The following is a 20,643-nucleotide window of genomic DNA, read 5'->3' as shown; positions in this document are numbered from 1 at the left end:
AACTGTTTCAGCTTTGCAAATCAAATTAAATTAGGCTTGCATAAGCTACCTCAATTTGTAGCCTTCAGCCCAGTGGCGATGAATTGTAAAGTGCTCTTTTGTCCCAGCAAGTGATCGTGTCAGTCTCTTGAAATGTATTCTTAATTTCTTTGACCAGTGCCAGGAAAGTAAACTGATTGTACCGTATTCCATTTTAATGGGTTTAATTTATCTAGATGAAGGGTTTTTTTGTTACTCTCTGTATGGTTATCTAACTTCAATGTTAATATATTATATACTCAGGTTATAAGACCAAATACTATGTAAATACTGAAATATGTCATTTAAAAATAGGAAGGACTGCTGCTAGCTTTGTCTTTCAGTGAAGATCTATTCTAAGGACTTGAAGTCTTCAGAAGTGAGAGTATGGTTAAAGGGAGAAATGTCTTTAAAGTTAACGTAGTATACTTCTGAAGATACCTGGAATTTTCACTGGTTGCTAAGGACTTTAATAACTTAATAATTTCTGCCTCTTTTTAGCTCAGCATTTCTTTCCTGCTAGCGAAGTCCTACAAAGTTAACCCCATTAGTGGTGTCGGAGGACTTAAGTCACACATTATTTGATCATCCTAAAGGCTCCCCTTCTGAACACGTGTTGCCTACAAGAAAGGGTGGGCTTTATCACAAGTCGAGAAATCTGTCAGAAACAAAATTGTTAGTGCAGATGAAAAGTGAGTTCCATAATAAGGAAGATCTCAGCAAAGAGTTTATCTGCAGCTTCTTTTTCAGTAGCAAGGGTGTTCTCATAGACCCCAGTAGTTGCCTTGACAATTTGATAAAGGGAGAGATCTGGTTTCTCCAATATAAATTTTTCAGTAATGTCAGATCTTCCTAAACAAACAAACAAAAAATCCTTCTCTTGCTGAATATGAACGGCTTTGGTATGGGTATCTTTATAGCTAGAAAGAATTCTCTACATAAACACTGCCCACAGTATCTTCTTTCAAAACCTATCAAAGATGCATGCTGATTTTAGAAGCATTGATAGTGTATGCTACTACGTCACACTTGCCTCAACATCAGCCCTCTGTGTTTTAAGTAGCTTTGACTTCTCTGTGCTCTTTTTGTGTTCCATATAGAGTACATTCAGTAATCTAATCTCTGATGTCAAAGGAATATGTAGTAGTTGTAAAAGTGCCAAAATGGGACTTTTGCTGTAGGTAGCTCAAGATCTGAAAAGAAAGCCTTCTTAATTTCAGCATCACATCAGAGTTTAGTCTCTGATTCAGTTATTAGTGTCAGCTACTCTGAGTGCACGTTTATTTTGCAGATAAACTCTTCAGATTCTCTATTACCCAAGTCCTTGGCCAGCTCTTCTTTGTCTATTCATACTTAACTGACATGATTCTCCTTTTTTTTTTTTTTTTTTGGTACCTGATTTGATTGAAGCAGAGCTATGCATCATTGTTAAATTAAATGTATGTATTCCATATTTCCGTATTAATACCACAGGCATTCTATCCATTTTGTGGATGGGATGACAAAAATGATGACTAAATCATTTCAATATGAGATTGTTTGGGATGAAAGACCAGTTGTCTAAACCTCAGCTCAGGGAAATCAAGTAGCTTTAATTGCCCATCTAACACTGAGAAATAAAAAAAAGTATTACAGAAAATGGTTAGCAAGTTGTTTGTGGAAGGCACGAGTTTCTTAAGCAGAGTTCAGCAATAGCGAAAGGACTCCTGATACCCTGCTTTGCATGTGGTTGCCTAGACTATTTTCTAGACTAATCTTCAGCAATAGCTTTCACTTGTAAGAAAGATTCTCCAAATACGTAGGGTTTTTCTGGTTTTAATCTTCAGTAAAAGTGCAGTAACTGCAAAAAGCCCCAAAGCATGGCTTCGCATATTCAATAAACTTTAGTTATGTCTAGCCTGGGGACTTGGATGTTCTCACCTTTCTTTATTTGCTTTACTCATCAGGCCTCCTCTGTAAATCACTTTAAGTAGTGTAAGTCTGTCTGAAAGTCAGTGTATCGACAGTGAAAAACAGTTTATGTGCATTCTTTTTAAGCCTTCATTAGTAGCTCAATTTCTGAACATGAGTCTCCCTCATAGCCATCTTCTGTTTCAAATGTGATTGATCTTTAAATGGCTGACTACCAATGCTTGTTCTTTGCCTCTAGGGGAGGGCATGTCTTGGCACCAAATTGCAAAGTGGACATGTGGAAAATGAAAATAGTGTGTCTTACTGTATTTTCTGTCCATTTCCATCTGCTGTCCATCTACTTTGCAGCTAGCCATATGAGCCAAATTATAATATGAGCTGCTCTGTGCTTATTAAGGTCCTCAGGAATCCTGATCCAGCACAGACTTTTGACAGTAATGAATCATCCCCAAGATGAATTGTCTTTGCCTGATGTTGCATAACTTACCCAGCAGAAGTGCTTTTTAGCCCGATTTTGCATATAATATGCAAACTGGTTTAAGAGTTTTAAATGGGGGTGTTTTATGTATCTCTATATTGTGGTTTGCTAATAGAACTTTTAAGAAAGGCATTTAGTAGTAATATTTCTGCAAAGGTGCTTTCAAAGGATTAGCCAAGACTAGTACAGCCTGTGTTAAGGAGCAGTTCCAACAACAATATAATTTCTTTAGCAGCAAAGCTAATGAAAAAGAATCCTTTTCTCTTGTACCTGCTTGTTCTTGCTCCCTGTCTGTTATGCCACATGAGTATTTATAAGGCTTCCCCTCTGTTGGACCAAAGAGGGGAAGAGGAGCCAAAATTTCCTGTGTTCTGATTGAGACATGAAACAAAAAGAAATCCTCTGTAACACCCACCTCATCCCCCAAAATTGCCGCTAATATTACTGAAGTTATTCAAGGGTTTCTGAAATGGCATCTTGATACTGTAAGAGATCCTAGCTGCTTAAGTCCACTATTACATTGCCCCCTACATATTGTCAGCACATCTGTTTGTGTGGCTGCCTGACAAGATGGACAAAGGTACACTGCTGAAAAATTGCCCCTGTCTTTGATTTTGCTCTGGTTTGGTTTTACCCAGTCAGTACCCAGATTGTGTTCAACTGCACAGGCAGATGTGCCAGCATGGAGTGGCACAGCGCAGTGATAAAGGGAGGACAGAAAATGTTTCAGTAGTAATGCTGGCTCAGAGTCATTGAGGAGGGCAAATCCAACCCGAATAGAGGGAAAAGAAGCGTAAAACACATGTAAAGTGAACAGTGTGTCATAGTGGTGTCATGTGAATTCTGGTTTTTTAGAGTGTGATGGAAGTTTATTTCATGCATTTATTCAAAGTGTATGTAGATCGCATATTAAAATAGTGTTTTTCTGATGCTGTGGTGGAAGTGTTTCAGGCTTTTTGTCATTGTATTCAGATCTATTAAAGTGTGTCACTAGCCTTATCTATGCATTTAGAACTGGAGTGCTTCACTTAAAACAGCATTGGCCCTGAGTTTTACAGTTTAACCTTAAATACCGTATCAGTGAAAGTGATGAATCAGCATAAAGACAAGCTTTTCACAATTTTAGGAGGATTTTTAAGTGTCTAATTTTCAGATAATTTTAAAATGTTCTTTCATATTGCTTTCCTAGTACTGAAGTGCTTTTCTGAAAAGAATGCTGCAGTTTAATTAATGTCAGCATCTAATGACTTGGAAATAGACGTGTGTAATACATTGCTCAGCTTCAAGGTCTTTGTGGATTTGCATCAGTTAACAAAACTGCTGAGGTCCTGTGTAGTTGCAAAAGGAAAAGCTAATCTTTTTCTTTAGCATTGCAATCAGATGTTCTCTTTTGCAATCAAATGTTTTCCGGAAAACAGATTTATGGTGGCTGAAGGGTATTTAAATAACTACAGTTTATCAAAAACTTTCAAGTTCAAAATTTTATATTTTAACAATGTTTTTTCTGTCTCTAACATTTGAAATAAACCAACAACTTCTGTAAAAATTACTTTAATGGATTTGTTGGAGCATCTAACCGATGATTTGAGAAGTTGAAAGCAATTGATGTTTGGTTTTTTTACTATACTTGTGAGGCTTGAATTGCTACTTAAATGCAAGTATTTTGTTTATTTAAAAAAAAAAAAAATAAAGCACCCATTTGGCTCAGACCCTAATGACTTGCAGCAGTTTCTGAGTTAACACTCATCTTTTATTTACAAAACCCACAACACAAGTTATTAATTATTTTAGTTTTGGTTCTAAAACTGTTACTAAACTACAACAGTAACAGCTTTTTCCATTGGAGTTCAACTTTCATTATATGCTTTCAATGTTAAGGAAGGATTAATTTTTCTTAATATTAAGTGAGCAGTGCCAAGAGCAGACTTAACTGCAACTGTGCTGTTTTTAAGTGATGCAAATAATAATCACTTTGAATGATTATACATCAGCCTGTGCTTTTGCAGAGAGGTTGCCTTGGTTTTGTTCAATTTTGTTTCCATTACAAATCATTTTTTTGGGATTTGTTTGTTTTGTTTTGGGTTTTTTGTTTTGTTTTGGGTTTTTTGTTTTGTTTTGGGTTTTTTGTCATATGCATATTGCTCTGTCTTGATCACCAAACAAATTTTCAGGGAACAGATTGAATGAGAATTCCTTATGCTGTGTGGTATGCAAATCTCAATTTAAAACCAGTATTTGTTGCCTAATAAGATTCTGGGTGCTCTTCTAAGTGATGTATGCAAGCTTAGTGATGCAGCCTACTTACTTTTTTAAGTTCATGCTTCCTTCCTGCCCTGTCTAGAATGGTTTTAGATTACAAGTAAAATATTTCTACTCTTTCTTCCCTGACTCTTGAACATAGTCCAACACTCAGCTAATCTTCACTCATCTGCAAAATGTTTTGCTGGGATTGGGTTTTTGGCTATCTTACTTGAAATGCTTCAAGAACGGTTTTTAAGCAGCACTAACAGTGGTGCTGTGGTTGTAGCTATTTCAGGTGATGCATATAACTGGAACACATATCATAGAATGTGCAGACAGTTCAGATCAAGCATGTGACCATTTAATTGCCAGTTATTTGCAGGGAACTTGGTTCTCCTAAGTTGTTTTAATTCAATACAGGATGTCCCACTTCAGTCGCTTTTTCGAACTTTCAGTAAAACAACATTTTTACAGGACATTAATGATACTTTGTAATGCAGACAGCCATCATGATAAGATAAGCTGTTCATTCTGTCTACTTTTATTATTTCCTGATTCATGCATGTTCATTAAAGATCTGGTATTGTCTTACAGCTTTATTAAACTGTCCTTTCATTCCGACAGGGGAGATGATTTCCTTCAGAATATTTGACTGTTAAAAAAAATCATGCTAATTTCATTCCTTGTAACACTTCTGAAAATTTATACCACTTTCCCTCTGTCTCTTTTCAGAGAATGGACCTTGGAGAATGTCTGAAGGTGCATGACCTGGCATTAAGGGCAGACTATGAAATAGCATCCAAAGATCAAGATTTCTTCTTTGAGCTTGATGTATGTATTTTGTCTTAATGGTGGAGAGAAAGCATAATTTGTGTACCTAGGTAGATAAACTGAGCAACAAATGTTAAGTTTTGGTACACACAGAAGGAAAACTTTTGGAAAGTAGTTTTACAGAAAGAGGCAGAGAAACCCTTGGCACAGTTACGTAAACGATACATGCCTCTTCATGATTATATGCGAGTATTTAATTTGTATTGGTAGTCATCTCTAGGTAGAGCTGTTAACAACCTTCCACAGAAAAAAATATCATAAACCTGGATGCTGTCTTAGTGTTATCAAATAGCAAGCAAATGTTAAGGCTGTGTGTGCTTTGAAGAGAGTCTTAAATTCTATGATTATTGAAGAAAGTAATTTTGTATTGGGGATAACAAATCGTATACTACGTCTCAGTACACCATAGTTTGAGTAATACAGTTTTGAACTCCCAACTAGGAAGTTAGTCTTCACTAGGACAAAAAGGTTCGGGGTTTTTTTTGTTGTTGTTTGGAGGGATGGTGTTAATATGCTTAATAGCTTAAAACCCTAGCGAAAAAAGTTACAATATTGCATGTATTGGCTGGGTGAGGTGAACCTGAATATCCTTTGAAGAATTTTAATGCATGTTAGAAATGCTCGCTTCTTCTTAGAGAAGACTTAAGACAGATTCACTTCCAAATTTCTGCAAATACTTATAACTGTGACAACGTGTAGACTATGATTTTTAAAATGTTGTGTATTAATATGTGATTAGTCACCATAAACTGCTAGATTATTGTTTTACAAAGTTTTCACTAACAAAAATTTGTAAAAGTTAAGTCTTAATAAACCTGGAAAGTGTTAAGACTAATGAAATATTCATGTTCTTGACAGCATTGATCAGTGTTGTTTTTGATGTTTTAGGCAATGGACCACCTGCAGTCATTTATTGCAGACTGTGACAGGAGAACAGAAGTGGCTAAGAAAAGACTAGCAGAAACCCAAGAAGAGATCAGTGCTGAAGTTGCAGCTAAAGTAAGCATGTAAAACTAGTTGCTGAAGTCTCTTTGAAGGTCTGTTTTTCTAAGGAGCCAACTTAAGGCTTTGGCAAGCTATCAAATCTGAGAATTCATACTGAGGAGGGGAAAAAATAAGACATTTTCTCTGTCCTTCTCAAAACTGCCTTTAAAGCACAGAGAGTAGACACAGGGAAGAGACCTCTCTGATATTTGTGAGCTCAGGAAACTTGACTCTGTGATACCGTGCCATACAAATGTTAGTAATTCGTACACTTTTGATCAAAACTTCATCCATAAAGTAAACAAAATTTGATGTGCTTTTCTCTAGATCTTCTAAATGAAAAAAACTTTCATCATTTTTCTGCACATATATGCACATGCTAGGAGGAATGGTTGTACAAATGCTAATTTTGCAAGACTATGTGGTATAGACAACAGTGTGAATTACTTGAGGTTTCTGAACAAAATCCTGCTCTGGCGTTGGTACATAGGCTTGGTAACTCAGCCTTTGTGTATTTTTACATGAGGCAACTTCTGTTTCACTTTTACCTGGAGAAGTTATCTCTGCATGTTTCTTCTAATTCTGTCCTACCGATTTTGCATATAACAACTCTGTAGTAGTTCAGATTGTTTTCCATAATTAAAAGCATTTCCTGTGTTAAGGCTTTCCTTGTCTTTCAAGGCTGAAAGAGTTCATGAATTGAATGAAGAAATTGGGAAACTGCTGGCCAAAGTAGAACAGCTTGGAGCTGATGGGAATGTGGAAGAATCTCAAAAAGTAATGGATGAAGTGGAGAAGGCTCGGGTAAAGAAGAGAGAAGCAGAAGTAAGTTGATTGTGTAAGGCTTGGGGGATGGAGAGGGCAGGGTCCAATATTAAATTGGTTGGCGTCTGTGTAATGCAAGATGTCTTACCTGCTTGTTAGTTCCTTAACTAATTGCTTCATATAAAACTTAAAGAATTTGCTTTGTGGCATCCTGTGCAGTTAAAGTTTCTACCTTTAAATACACTCCTATACTATTAAAATTATACTCACTTCCACGGATGATGCGTTTATCTTAGTTTAGCTGTATTGGCCAGTTTTATCTGTGGACACTACAGTTGTGTCTGTGTTTGCTGGACTGACCTTATGGCGCTCAGTCTCACGCTCACGACTCTTGCTGTGGCAACCCTGTTGTGCCTCATGGTGTGCTGATGTGGCTCATACTGGAAGGCTTCAGTGAAGTGAACCATTGTCTTCATTGAAAGATAATTAGTCAATGGCTTGTGTATCAAGCAAGTCAAAATGGTCCTTGTTGTAATGTTCAGGTGGCAGAACTCACCAAGAGCTTTTCCATATCGTATTTCACCAAGATACTTAAATTTATAGGAACAAACATCTGCAGTTGTTTTAATGGTACCACAGGTTGCTGGCAGTCTTGCTTGCCTGTCATCCGAGTGACTGTAAATAAATTTTGCTCAGATAACTTGTTTAATTAGTGTCTAAAATGCAGGTAGATTTCTCAGGAAACTGCTACTGTTTTAAACTGGGTTCAGAATTAAAACTGGTGTAATATTTTCATAGTATCTTAACATAGTAATTGTAGTGTTAACATGTATTCATTGTTGCATATGAAAAAGTTGTTCATCCGTCCAAGTAGTAAGTAAGATCTTAAGTAAAGGTAATAATCACCCTACTTTGTTCAATTTGCAAAACCAGTTGCTGATGTTCTGCTTTTAAATATGTCCAGTCTTCAAAATAAGGAACCTGCCTTGTATCTTAATGAGACAGTTGACTTACGAATAGTCTGGATTAACTAAAGGGTGTGCTGCTGTACATTGAATTCGGTTATCAATTTGTAGTATATCTTTGGTGAAGTGTTATCTTTGTATTTCTGTGCATTGAGAAGTAACAGTTAGCAAATTGGTTTTTTTTTTTTCTAGGAAGTATACAGGAATTCTATGCCTGCCTCCAGCTTTCAACAGCAGAAGCTACGGGTTTGTGAAGTGTGCTCGGCTTATCTTGGCCTTCATGACAATGACCGACGACTTGCTGACCACTTTGGAGGAAAACTGCATTTAGGATTTATTGAAATAAGAGAGAAGCTTGAGGAACTCAGGGTAAATCATTCTTACATTTTTATGTGTGTATATGTATGTGCTCCTACTTAGTTATTTGCCAGACAACCTTAATGGAATATTTCTTTCTGGGCATGTGAATTTTTTTCTTATTACTTTAAAATTTGGGATTTCATTAGTCTACAAAACACTAAACATTCTAATTTAATATCAATTATCTGGATAATTTGATAAGATGAACTCTTTTGCACTGAGGTATATTAAAACACATGTTCAAAGTAATGGGTCTTGGGAACAAAGAGTGCAATTCCACTTGTAAAATGGAGAACTGTATTTTGAATGACAGTGATGTTGGAACATATTTAGCAGTCATAGGAGACAGGCAAACAAACTTTTAGCCAGTTGATTGGCTAAAAGTAATAAAGAGAATCTTGAAAATACAAGAACATGTAGTGGGCCTCAGTGAGTGATATTTATTTATTTAATTAGGATAAAATGTTAATAGGGCTGGTGTTGAAATCCTCATTTTTGGTACAAATACATAAGGAGGATGATAACACATGGCAAAGATGTACAGAAATGCTTGGAGCTCAAACAGCCTGCTGTATGGTGAAGGACTAAAACTCAGTTTGTTTATTTTATCCAGACAAAGATTAGGAGGTGACTTTCATTCTATAGGTACCAACAACTAAAGAAGATTTCTCTTTTTTTTAAGTCATTTTTGAAGGCTTTTAAGCTTAACTGACAATAGATGAAATAAATAACTCCCCACAACTCAAGGCTGTAGCTATCCAAAGTCGGAATACAAAAAGATGTATATCTTGAAGTCAGGCTAGCTGTTAAAATAATTGTTCAGGGAGGCTGCGTGTTCTCTATAGCTTGAAGATTTGAAATCCAGTTGGAATATTATCCTAAACAACACTATTTTGACCAGAAATCATGTGCTGGAAGAAAGACTTACTGGAATTATATTCTAGACTTTTAGTATTCAAGAGGATGGATTTGGGTACTGATGCCATTTATGATCTTAATATGCAAATTATGGAGTTCAAGGCTCAATTAAGCATTTAACTGTAGAAAGCACTAAAGACAATAGCTGAATGAGTTGAAGCCCTAAAAGCAGAAAATGGTGCTGCTGAGTTTGAGTAAATTGGCTTGGTTTATATTTCATAATATTCCAGCTGTCTTGCATGGATACTGTGACTTACCCTTTGGAAAGCCCAGCTTCTTCCATTGACTATATTGGCAATTTAGGCTCCTAAATATGGCTGCTGTAACTTAAACCTTAGATGCCTAGAATAGATCATGTGTGCTTCCTCTCATCCCTCCATGAAATTATGCAAAGAGTCACTTGAACAAGAAACCTTGCTTGTAGTTAAATTACTGATATTGTACAAGGAAGTATAGATATAATTTGACATAAGGGGTTGAAATAACTGATTATTTACACGATTCGGAAAAAAAATGCATGGATAATTATTTCACATTCCCAAAGCATCAATAAAATAATCTTTTGAAATACTTCGCTAACAAAAAAAGAAAACAATAACTATCCCCTCCTTCCTCAGAGCTCTCCTCAGAGATCTAATCAAGATGCTGCTGGGGCAATTCCACATCTCAGAAGAAGGTCTTTACAAAGAGTTGAATTTCTTGCATCATGTCCAGAAGGTGGCGAGACTTGGGTTTGGCCAGATCTCCAGTTGTGAGTTCCACATCTGAGGGCGCTCTACTGAGCGTGCCTTGTCCCCAGTAGTAGTGTGTTCAACCTGGGGGCTATCAGCTGAAGCATCCTCTCTAATTATGTCTTGTGTTCACAATACAGAAACAAGTAGCCTCAAAGCTAGGTATCAGCCCAAGCAAGTCCTTTAAGACTTAAGGATTTCTTTATGTCACAGCGTAGCTGAAAGAGTTAATGCAACAATTAACTCTCCCAGTTCTGATTCCTTTCTACCTTTCCCCAGTGGCCAAAATATGATAGGATTGGCATGGAAGCTCTCACATTAAAGGCATGACTTGCTGCTCTGAATTCCCCTTCATGGAAAGCTTGATATAACTCTACGTATTTCAGGTCTTCGTGTAACACCCATCTATTTGCTGCAGCTCTTCTGCAATAACTTCTGTTTCTTGGACACACAAAAATAAATATATATACACACACACTGAGGAAGAGAGAGGGAATAACATACGCAAGGGAAAGGGAATATACATGAGGGAAAGAACTGAATATTAACTGTCTAGATTATTTTTATAGCACCTTCATTGAGAATTTTTGAAATGTAACTTAATGAATATATTCCTTTGCTTTTAGAGGATTGTGGCTGATAAACAGGAGAAACGAAATCAGGAACGTCTGAAACGTAGAGAGGAGAGAGAAAGAGAAGAAAGGGAGAAACTAAGGAGGTAGGGATCTATTTTAATTGCATATACATAATGACCTATTTAAGTTTAATGGGAAAACTATGATGTAGTCCATACACATTTCTAAATCTGCAGAATCATAATAGTCTGCATTCCTTGGAAACTTACAAGGATTGAGAGTGAATTTCATGTCTAACTTAAAACCTGAATTGTTTTCATAGAAAGCCTTTTTAAAAGCTACAGATAGAAGTGTCTGTACATATTTGAACAAATGGCCTTTAAATGAGATAATTTTCAGGTGTGTACCTTGTTTTGAGACCAGACAGATGTGAGTTTACACACGTGAGTTTCTAACATCTGTTAGATGTTAGCAATTTTCCTTATTGGAAGTAGTTGAATGTATAACTGAGGAAAGTAATTCCCTGTTCTTCTATGAAATAGTTGCTTCCAAGGCCTTGTGGGGCTAAAGTGGAATGGAATCTGAACTGCAGTTCTCTTGATGTGTTAGCTTCAGAGGTTAACAATGTAAACTTTTGAAATCTGTTGCAGTCTGATAATACGTGCCTGACAAGAAATAAGGGAGTACTGACTTGAACTGTAAGCTTTTTCTGTGGGAGGGGTGGGAATAAAAAAGCAGATTAGATATTCTTTTGGGTTTGTAGTATGGTGGGCTCAAAAATAAATAAAAAAACAACAAACACAACAGTTATCAGAGGGATGTGTTTCCTGGTAAACATGTTACAAAGATGTTAATATCAAATAAGGCCTTTAAATAATTGCTAGTAAAATAAGAAATACAATAACAGGTCAACTAGTCTGGTTTATTTTCACTAAATTGTACTTTATTTGATAATAAGATTCTGTAAGAAAAATTGACTTACTATTTTCCATTTATTTCAGGTCCAGATCCCACAGCAAGCATACCAAAAGGTATATAAATCTGCAGATGAGGAATACCATCAGTGAAGCCAGCCTTTCACAAGCTGGAACATTATACGTTTGTCTAGCACTATTAGTTTAAGATGTCCATCTTTACAGACAAAGCATTCTGTTACATAGTCATCTCTGTGTATTTATACAGTATTTATCACCATGCTACTGAGTTTATACATGTACGTCTATTTTGTGGCTACTACAATGCAACTTTTTGTCCCAAATAACGCTTAGAACACAGAGCATTGCTCTTTCTTCAAAACAGAAGCTTGTGGTTAATACCTTTTGGTGAAAACCCATGCTTTCAAAATCCTAAGCACCACGTTAACTCGCAACAGGTGACCCATCAATAGTACAAGTTTCCTTTCTAACCTACGCAGTTGAAGGTCACCAGTGAGGTATTATTGCAAAGTGATTTAAAAAAAAAAAAAAAGAAAGAAAGAAAATCATGAATTTGTATGGTGTTTAGGAACTTCCAGACTAGTTTTATTGTAGTAGCTATGGGGAAGGATATAGTCGTGTTTTCTCAGAACATCATAATACATAGGTTCTGCAGATGATCCCTATCACTGCATCATGAAGTTCTGCAACTTTGCCTGATAAAGACGATCTACTGAAAGAAGCAGATCTTTTTCCATAATTCCTTTCAGAAGCCTGAATTGGCTATGCTGTAACCATACATAGTCATGAATTAACTGTAAAATTGTCTGCATTAGTCACAAAGGAGTTTGCAGGATTTCTAATGTTGCTTTCCCCTCTCTGTTTGCCTGTGATAGGACAATGCAATAGCTCTGAACACTGTGGACCATTCTCTGTACAGATTTGCTTATGCATAGAGTGCATAATATTCACAGTACACTGATAGAGTAGCTAGGTGAATGCAGTGTCTGGTTTAAGTCCTTTCTGTTCCTAGATCTAGGTCCCGAGATCGCCGCAGACATCGGTCTCGCTCAGCCTCCCGGGAACGAAAAAGAAGAACTCGCTCCAAATCCCGTGAGAAACGCCATCGTCACAGGTCTCGCTCTAACAGCCGCAGCCGGAGTCGCAGCCATCATAGAAGCAGGCATAGTTCCAGGGAGAGAAGCCGAGAACGCAGCTCCAAAAAGAGGTAAATGTTGGCCTAGAAATAAATGGCTTTTCCTAGACGCATGATGAGAATTTTCGCACTAAATTAAGTTCCCATTTACCACTTGGTAATTTAAACATGTTTTGAGACTGTCTCAGATTTCAGTTACACCTTTAACATATTTATGATTTGACATACTGTAGTGATTTTTTTTTTTTTTTTTTTTTAAATAAAAATAGGGTTATGTATTATTTCTGTTTTGGACGAGTGATATAAGGTATTGGTGTCAAGTTGATAATACTACCAGCTTCCTGCACTGTAGAAAGTGAAACAGTTGATCTCCATTTGAACCCAGGGATATCAGCAGTCATCTTAACTGTCGTACATTTGGTTTTTTCCCTTGGGCTCTTGTTCCCAGCACTGGAGCCCATCTGTTGTGTACTGCGCCAGATAAAAACAAGTTTAGATATGCCTGAAAATAAACTTGTTGCATTGCATCTGAAGACGTTGCTTTGCAAGGAAAGTGGCTCAACCCCTCATTGAAGGATTACTGCAGAGAGCAGTCTGGGGCTGTTGCTTTTGAATGACTCAATTGCTGTCTGCTCCTGAGGATTTGCTGGCTTATTTTAGATGAGTGAGGTAAGCATAATTTAGAAGAGTGGTGGAATTGCACAACGAGGCCTCCGGTAGGGAGGTCTGCTCATAACCAGGATTCCTTTCTTGTATAGGTCAGCCACCGTGGCATAGACTTGAGTGCAGTACAGTGGATGGGGTGCTCAGTCTTAAAACCCTGACAGACTGTCAACTTGCAAGAGAAAAGATCTGGATTTGAAGTGGCTGCACGTGCAGGGTTTATAATTCAAATTATTTTAGGAGGTAAATTACCAAGGATGGAGAAATATGTGTTAAAGTATCTCATGGGCTCTTTGCCCTAAAAATGTGCTTTTTTATTCCTAGAATAGGTAGGTGACTGTAGTCCTATTGTGCTCTGTAAGAGAGCATAGAAGACAGAGTTGGTCCAAGTCTTTTGTTTCCTTCTTTGTGTTGCAGATGGGTAAAACTTAAATGTCCAGCAGTCTAGTTGATATCATCACTAGTGTCTGGTATTTAAAATTCTTCAGGGTGTTCTTTAGTGTCCTAAAGTCAACATTTCGGACTCGGCAATTTCCATCTTGATTGTAGCCTGTCACCACAGTTATCTTAAAGAGCCTGCCTCTTCAAGGCATTCACAATGGCAGATTAGCAAATCTTCAAACCTGTAGTTTTTCAGTCTTAAAATAGACATTTTCCTTTGAATCAACACATTAACTTCGATGAACCAATGTATAGAGCATATGCTCAAATTGCCTTTAATTCTTCAACTTTAAAGTCCAGCCTTGCCAGACTCAATTTCAGTTCTTCAGAGAAAACTATACTGGTTGATTGTTCCAGGATTCTCATTGTAGTTGTTCAAACTCTCCAATATCATATGCACAATGCAAATAATGCATTGTCTTCGTATGTTGGCAGAGAAATATGTAAGAACAAGGAAATGGTGTGGACCATTGGCTCTATCCATATAAGAGTAAACCTGTCAGTCTCAACTGCCAAAGGTGAATTGAAAAAGCACAAGGTGATTTGAAGATGAAGTCAGTGTCCTTCAAGCCTTGTTTTGTGTGAATGAGTTAAGAATATAACATTTCAGGGCACAAGATTTCAGCCTTATGATATTAAGTACTGGAAATATTTCTCCTGATGTCAGTTGCTGCCCTGAAGGAATGAGACACACCTGTGTTGGACGAATCCTTGGTACAAATAAGAGTTTTGCATTATTGTTAACTTGAGGGGAAAAAATGCTGTGCCATTATTAGCAGCTCATACCTCTTATTTCTCTGAGGTCAAGCAAAATTTTTGCTCTTAACGTTTGTATATTGTGTTTTCAAGAGACTGAAGAATCCTTAGAGCTGTGATCTTGCTGTATGGGAACAAGGATAGCTATTGAACTTGCAGCCAGGCTGGATACCTCCTTTGTGCAGATGCCCTTCTAGCCAATACAGCTGCTTTTACGTGAATGTGGGAGAAGTCTTTCTGTTGAATACCATACTGCTGTTGATGCTAGAATCCAAAATAAACCTGAACTTGCAGGCTCAAACGTATTATACTTCCTTGTCTCCTAAGAACTCTTTTTCTAGTCCAGGGAAGTACTTGTTGCCAAATCCTATTTAAAAAAAAAAATTTTTTTTTTTAGGAATTTCTTAAAGTCCTGATATGAAATACTTTTATTCAAGTCTGTCTTCCTTAATTTCAAAACATTCAGTTGTACAAGGAATTCTGGCCAAGAATACTCTGGAAAATAAAAGACACACTCCAGCAAGTTAACTTCTTCAGGAAGGAGTGATAGCCTTTTGGTTTTGAATAACTAAATAAATTCAGATCTGGGGAACGTGGTGCTTTTGCCAAACTCTTGCAGAATAGCAGAATGTGACATCAGAAGCAGCAGAAGGATGGCTGAAAGCTGCAGCAGTGGCAGCCCATGGTGCCACTAATTCTAGGGCCTTAAGGGAAGTGTGGAGTTGTGGTTGCTATGTAGGAAGAGTTGCATCATTTTATGTTAACCTGAAGCCTTTGGTGTGATTTTTGGGCTTGGTTGAAGTACCATAAAATACAGTTATTGTAGGCTGCTGAATCCTGCTGTAAAAGCTATTTATGTGTCTGGGTTTTTTTCAGTTTTGATTGCATCCATTACGGCTTCAACATGTAAGCATACTAGACAATTAGACACCTTACTGGAGAAACTCTTGATGTGCTTCTCCTGGAAGTAATTTTTCCCATTTTGTTCTGTATAACAACATTATCACAGGCAAACATGTGCTGAGTATTATTGTTTGCAGCAAACCATACAGTTCCTTCTGGTTTTTCTGTCCACCCTTCAGAAAGTGTTTTCCAAAGAGCCTTTCACTTAAAATGAAAAGCTGCCACCTCTCAGATACTTCTTCATTCTGAAAGTAAAGTGATGTTTATTGTGTGCTATATCTGAGGAAATTCTACAAATACATAAATTTGTCTGCCAGACATTTTCTTTAATCTGTGTTATCATTCACCCTATGAACAGGTGGACAGATTTAAATCTCTTTAATGGCTGGAATTTCATTGCAAATTGTCAATAGAAGGAGCTGGCCTCCACTCTCTGTGGTCACAACTGAATGTATACAAAGTATCTGGCAATAGTAGCAATGTGTCTAAGGTAAGGGGAACCCATCTGGTAATAACAGCAACGTGCCTAAGGTAATAGGAACCTTAGGTCTACCCAGGCTTGGATGACTGGCTTATCAAGAGCAGGTCTAAATAAAGTCCTGCTTTTCCTCGCTGTTAGCTATAAGTTCCAAATAACTAAAATGAATCATCTTTCATCTCATTAGAAACAAAATACGTAATTTGTGCTTGTTGATTTGCAGTGAGAACGTGAGTATTTGCAGTTAGATGTTGAGATGCATACTCAATGATAAGATCAGTCATGACAGCAGACTCAAATGTGGGTAAATTGAGAGATGGTTGTGTCAGTATGCTTGAGCCCACTTACAAGAACTCATGTGACAAAGGCTGGTGTACTCCCATACAGACATTGTACGGACAAATAGAGTACCTGAAGTCATAGGATGGGACTTTATTTCACCTGGCTTTAGATGACTAGGTCAGATGTGAATCTCTTGAGTCTCATTACAGACTCACCTGACATAATTTTAACTTAAAGTAAAGATGAGACAAATCATGCCTTAAAGTGTCTATTTCTTCTGCTGACTGTTAAGGAAATCTGGCTGATTAGCTTAGATGTATACACTGCAGACATTTAAAGCTGGTGAGATAGATCCCACTCTTAGCATTTAGGCGATTTTTTTTTTTTTTTTTTTTTTTTTTTTTTAATATCCTTCAGATCCTGGTTGACAACAGAAGATTCTAGCCCTATGCTAATTCTCTGCTGTGGTAGAGAAGTACAGACTTCACTTTCTTTTTTTCTTTTTTTTTTTTTTTTTTTTTTTTTTTTTTTTTTTTTTTTTTTTTCTTTTTTTTTTTTTTTTTTTTTTTTTTTTTTCTTTTGAGGAGAAAGCCGGGGGAGAGCACAGGCCCATTTAGTTAAACATCTTACCCCTTGGAAGGTTTGAAACTGTAGCTACATCTTTCCCTGCTTTCCTAGGTCACACTGGCTGCTCTAGGATTTTTGTCCAAGGCTACTTACGTTTTTTTGTCCTCAGACCCAATGCAGGCATCCACAGATACTGTCTTGGAACCAGTATCACATACTGTAACGTGATTCATAGTTGGTGAACATGACAGTGTGGGTGCTGCCTGTATATCTGGTGAAGGGATTGGTTTCTGCTGAAGAATCCACTTCATCAGTTAGGAAGTAATGCTTTCCAACCATTCTAGGTAATGCAAGTCTAGTAGAGGTTCTGATTCTGAAGACTATACCTTGCCCTTGAGAAAGGCAGGAAAGGTATTTTAATTCTAAGTCTTCTGGTAGCAGTACTGCTTGCTGAAGCAATTGTATAAACTTTCACATCACTGTGCTGTCATTCATTAAAGCCAGTCTTCCTTCTTGGCAGCTGATTAGAGACCCACCTGTAGAGAGGTGGGATGGCTGGACAATCACATCTTATATTCCTCCAGAAATGCGTTGAATGAAAAGCCAAAGCTGTGGATGGCATCACATCTTATCTGTCTGCCTATTCTAGGATTAGTTACTAGAGTTAGCCTGAGTCAACCAGTTTGGAAGCATTGTTACTTCTGCAGGAGACTTGCAGCACAAAATACTTGTGAAACAGCTGTACTGACTCCAGTATTAACTTATTTGGCCTGTAGCTTTGACATGTAGTTTGTGGAATAGGAGTAATGCGTGTGGATCTCAGTGTTTGCAAATACTAAGTCTTGCAAAACACTACATTGTGGGGAAAGTAATCTTTCCAGCTGAGGAACTAAAATGAAAGGTCACTTCTTTGTAAGCTTACAAAAGGAAATTAGTGCAGGAGCATTTTGCAGACTCTAGTTTTGAAGCTTTGAGGTGATGACAGTAACTTTCTGTAAGTGGAGAGAGTACAGTCTCACTGTCCAGTACACTAGATTTTTTTGACTAAGAAATTAGTGACTAGCTTTATAGCATGCTGTTAAGATTTTTCTGTGAAAGTATGTATTAGAATCTATGATTGCAATACATCTTAAAATGAAAATGTGGTGTTTTTCAACAGCAGGCTTAGGTGCACTCTGTGAGGGAATATAGAGGAGGATGTCTAATCCATTTTTTTTTCCAGTAAAGGTAGCTCATTTAATTTAAAACTACGTGGATTGTTTAATAGAACAGCTCTTTTCTGTCTTCATTGTAAAGGTTTTGGAAATGCCTATTATCGGAGTAAAATATCTAAAAACACCACCACCCCAACATTGCAAAATCACGCAAGGGATAATTCTTCTAACAAAACCTAATTGTAGCACAGATTCCAGATTTGTTTTATATTTGTCATGTAGTAGCCTCATTCCAGAGTTATGCAAGTTAATTTCCCCCTGCTTTTAATCAAACTCCCATTTTTAAACACATTTTTTAAGTCTGTAAGTTTTATATCTGAGATACGCTAGACATTCTTCTCAACCTAGAGACTACAGATGAGAAATTTTAATTAAACTTCTGTTAATGCAAGCTTGAGGGCAGAGGTTGAAAATAAGAGATTTAGTGAAGCACATTGACCTTAATCTGGGCTCTATAATAAATGTAGATTAAATTCTGCCCCTGACAATATTTATCTTTTGAAATTGGAAGTAGGAAAGGGAAAAGAGTAGAATGGTTTCTGATGTCTTCTCATACACTTCTATTTATATAAATCTAAAGTTGGGCTGGAAAAAGAAGAAAAATATAAAATCAGAATGCTGTTTGATAGCTACAGATTCATGACTAACTTGAATTCTCAAATTTACTGCACTTTTCAGATCCTCAAAAGAAAGATCTTCCAGAGACAAAGAACGTTCAAGAGATCGTGATAGAACATCACGTGATAAAGATAGAAGCTCAAGAGAGAGGTCACCGCGAGATTTCAAAGACAAGAAACGTTCTTATGAAAGTGCTAATGGCCGATCGGAAGATCCGAGGAGCTCAGAAGAGCGTGAAGCAGGGGAGATATAACTGGCTGTATATTCACCTGATCTCTAGCTTCCTATGGAGTTGCATACTATGGTTTAGTTTACAGTTGTTCAAAGGGACACCAGTGAGCAGTTCCAGACACTGATCCAACTAGGGTAGATGTACAGTATATAAAAGTGGTTATAACCAAGTCAGAATTAAACCCCATCAATTAATGATGCCTAAAGCTGGGTCCTGGACTTCCACCAAGTTGTAAAACTTTTCTGAAAGATTTCTCTTTATTCAGGACGACAGTTTTATGTACCAAGATGCAGATTTCAATGTTTTTAATCTCCTTTCCAATACAAGTTAGTGAACAAATTATATTGTACTACTTGCCTTGGGTGCTTTTGAACCTTTATAAATTCTCCAATTTTGCTCCAGTCAAAACAGCAGCATTGAAAGGTTGTATTTTGGGGGATTTTTTTGTTTGCTTTTTTTGTAAGAGGGTGGGTGGATGGATATTAACTTTTACTCTAAGGTTATGTTCCCAGTGATTTTTTTTTTTTTTTTTTTTTTTTTTTTTTGGGAACCTAGGAGTTGATTACAGTGGGAGCATTTAGACAGGAATGTGTGCTGGAGAAAGCTGAAATGTCTTTTTACAGTGCCTATTTAGACTTGGAAATTGAACAGCTGTTGCATTACATCTTTTTTATTTCTACTTAAATTTTGAAATCAAAGCCAGTCCCATATCTGTACCATTTGATTGGTATGTGTTCAATATATTTGTTTTTTTCCATAAGGACTCTTTCTGCTTTTTCTTGTGAGGTACATCCTTAATTGTATTAAAAACAAACAAAAAACCAGCAACAACAAACAAAAATTAAGAACAAAAAAAATAAAAAAAAATAAAAAAGGAAACCACATTGTCCGATAACTTAACAAGGATATACTGGTCTCTTAAGGTGGTTACTTAGCAGTTCAGTCATTTAAAAACTAACATTTGGTTCTTAGAGTTTTTAACATACAGATGTGCTCTAGGAGAAGCCGTCTTTCTGATTACAATCCTGACCATCCTAAGATCTTCAAAGGCAAAAACATGTGGAATCATAATGATCATGGCACAACCACTAACTCCTTAACCACTTCAGTTTCAAAAAGTAGTATTTCATTTACGTGCAGGCTGCCTTTGCATAGAATCATAGCATGGTTTGGGTTGGGAGGGCCCTTAAAGATCATCTAGTCCCAACCCCCCTGCCATGGGCAGGGACACCTCCCACTAGACCAGGTTGCTCAAAGCCCCATCCAACCTGGCCTTGAACACTTCCAGGGATGGGGCATCCACAGCCTTTCTGGGCAACCTGTTCCAGTGCCTCACGACCCTCATAGTGAAGAACTTCTTCCTTGTATCTAATCTAAATCTACCCTCTTTTCAGTTTAAAGCCATTACTCCTTGTCCTATCACTACATGTTCTTGTAAAAGGTCCCTGTCCAGCTTTCTTGTAGGCCCCCTTTAGGTACTGGAAGGCTGCTTTAAGGTCTCCCTGGAGCCTTCTCTTCCCCAGGCTGAACAACCCCAACTCTCTCAGCCTGTCTTCATAGGAGAGGTGCTCCAGCCCTCTGATCATCTTCATGGCCCTCCTCTGGACTTGCTCCAACAGATCCATGTCCTTAGTTAGGGGCC

The 20,643-nt window shown here is 37.3% G+C and overlaps 1 protein-coding gene across 3 annotated transcripts in view; it reads left to right on the top strand.

Moving 5' to 3' along the window:
• The window catches only part of LUC7L2 (LUC7 like 2, pre-mRNA splicing factor), a 35,201-nt gene extending 15,689 nt beyond the window's left edge, over positions 1–19,512 (top strand). For 2 of the 3 annotated variants that reach the window (XM_050902839.1, XM_050902852.1), the window contains 8 exons: positions 5,381–5,479; positions 6,368–6,478; positions 7,145–7,288; positions 8,386–8,562; positions 10,829–10,920; positions 11,779–11,808; positions 12,725–12,919; positions 18,830–19,512. In XM_050902839.1, coding sequence (XP_050758796.1) covers positions 5,381–5,479; positions 6,368–6,478; positions 7,145–7,288; positions 8,386–8,562; positions 10,829–10,920; positions 11,779–11,808; positions 12,725–12,919; positions 18,830–19,022 — 1,041 coding nt within the window. In that variant the 3' untranslated portion in view covers positions 19,023–19,512. The remainder of the gene's footprint in view (positions 1–5,380; positions 5,480–6,367; positions 6,479–7,144; positions 7,289–8,385; positions 8,563–10,828; positions 10,921–11,778; positions 11,809–12,724; positions 12,920–18,829) is intronic. The other variant, XM_050902845.1, reaches the window with a different exon arrangement.
• Positions 19,513–20,643: the final 1,131 nt, after the last annotated feature.

This window comes from Gymnogyps californianus, chromosome 1 (assembly GCF_018139145.2).
Source record: "Gymnogyps californianus isolate 813 chromosome 1, ASM1813914v2, whole genome shotgun sequence".
Classification (NCBI taxonomy): domain Eukaryota; kingdom Metazoa; phylum Chordata; class Aves; order Accipitriformes; family Cathartidae; genus Gymnogyps; species Gymnogyps californianus.
The sequence above is the reverse complement of the archived record's forward strand: the minus strand, read 5'-3'. Positions and strand labels throughout refer to the sequence as shown.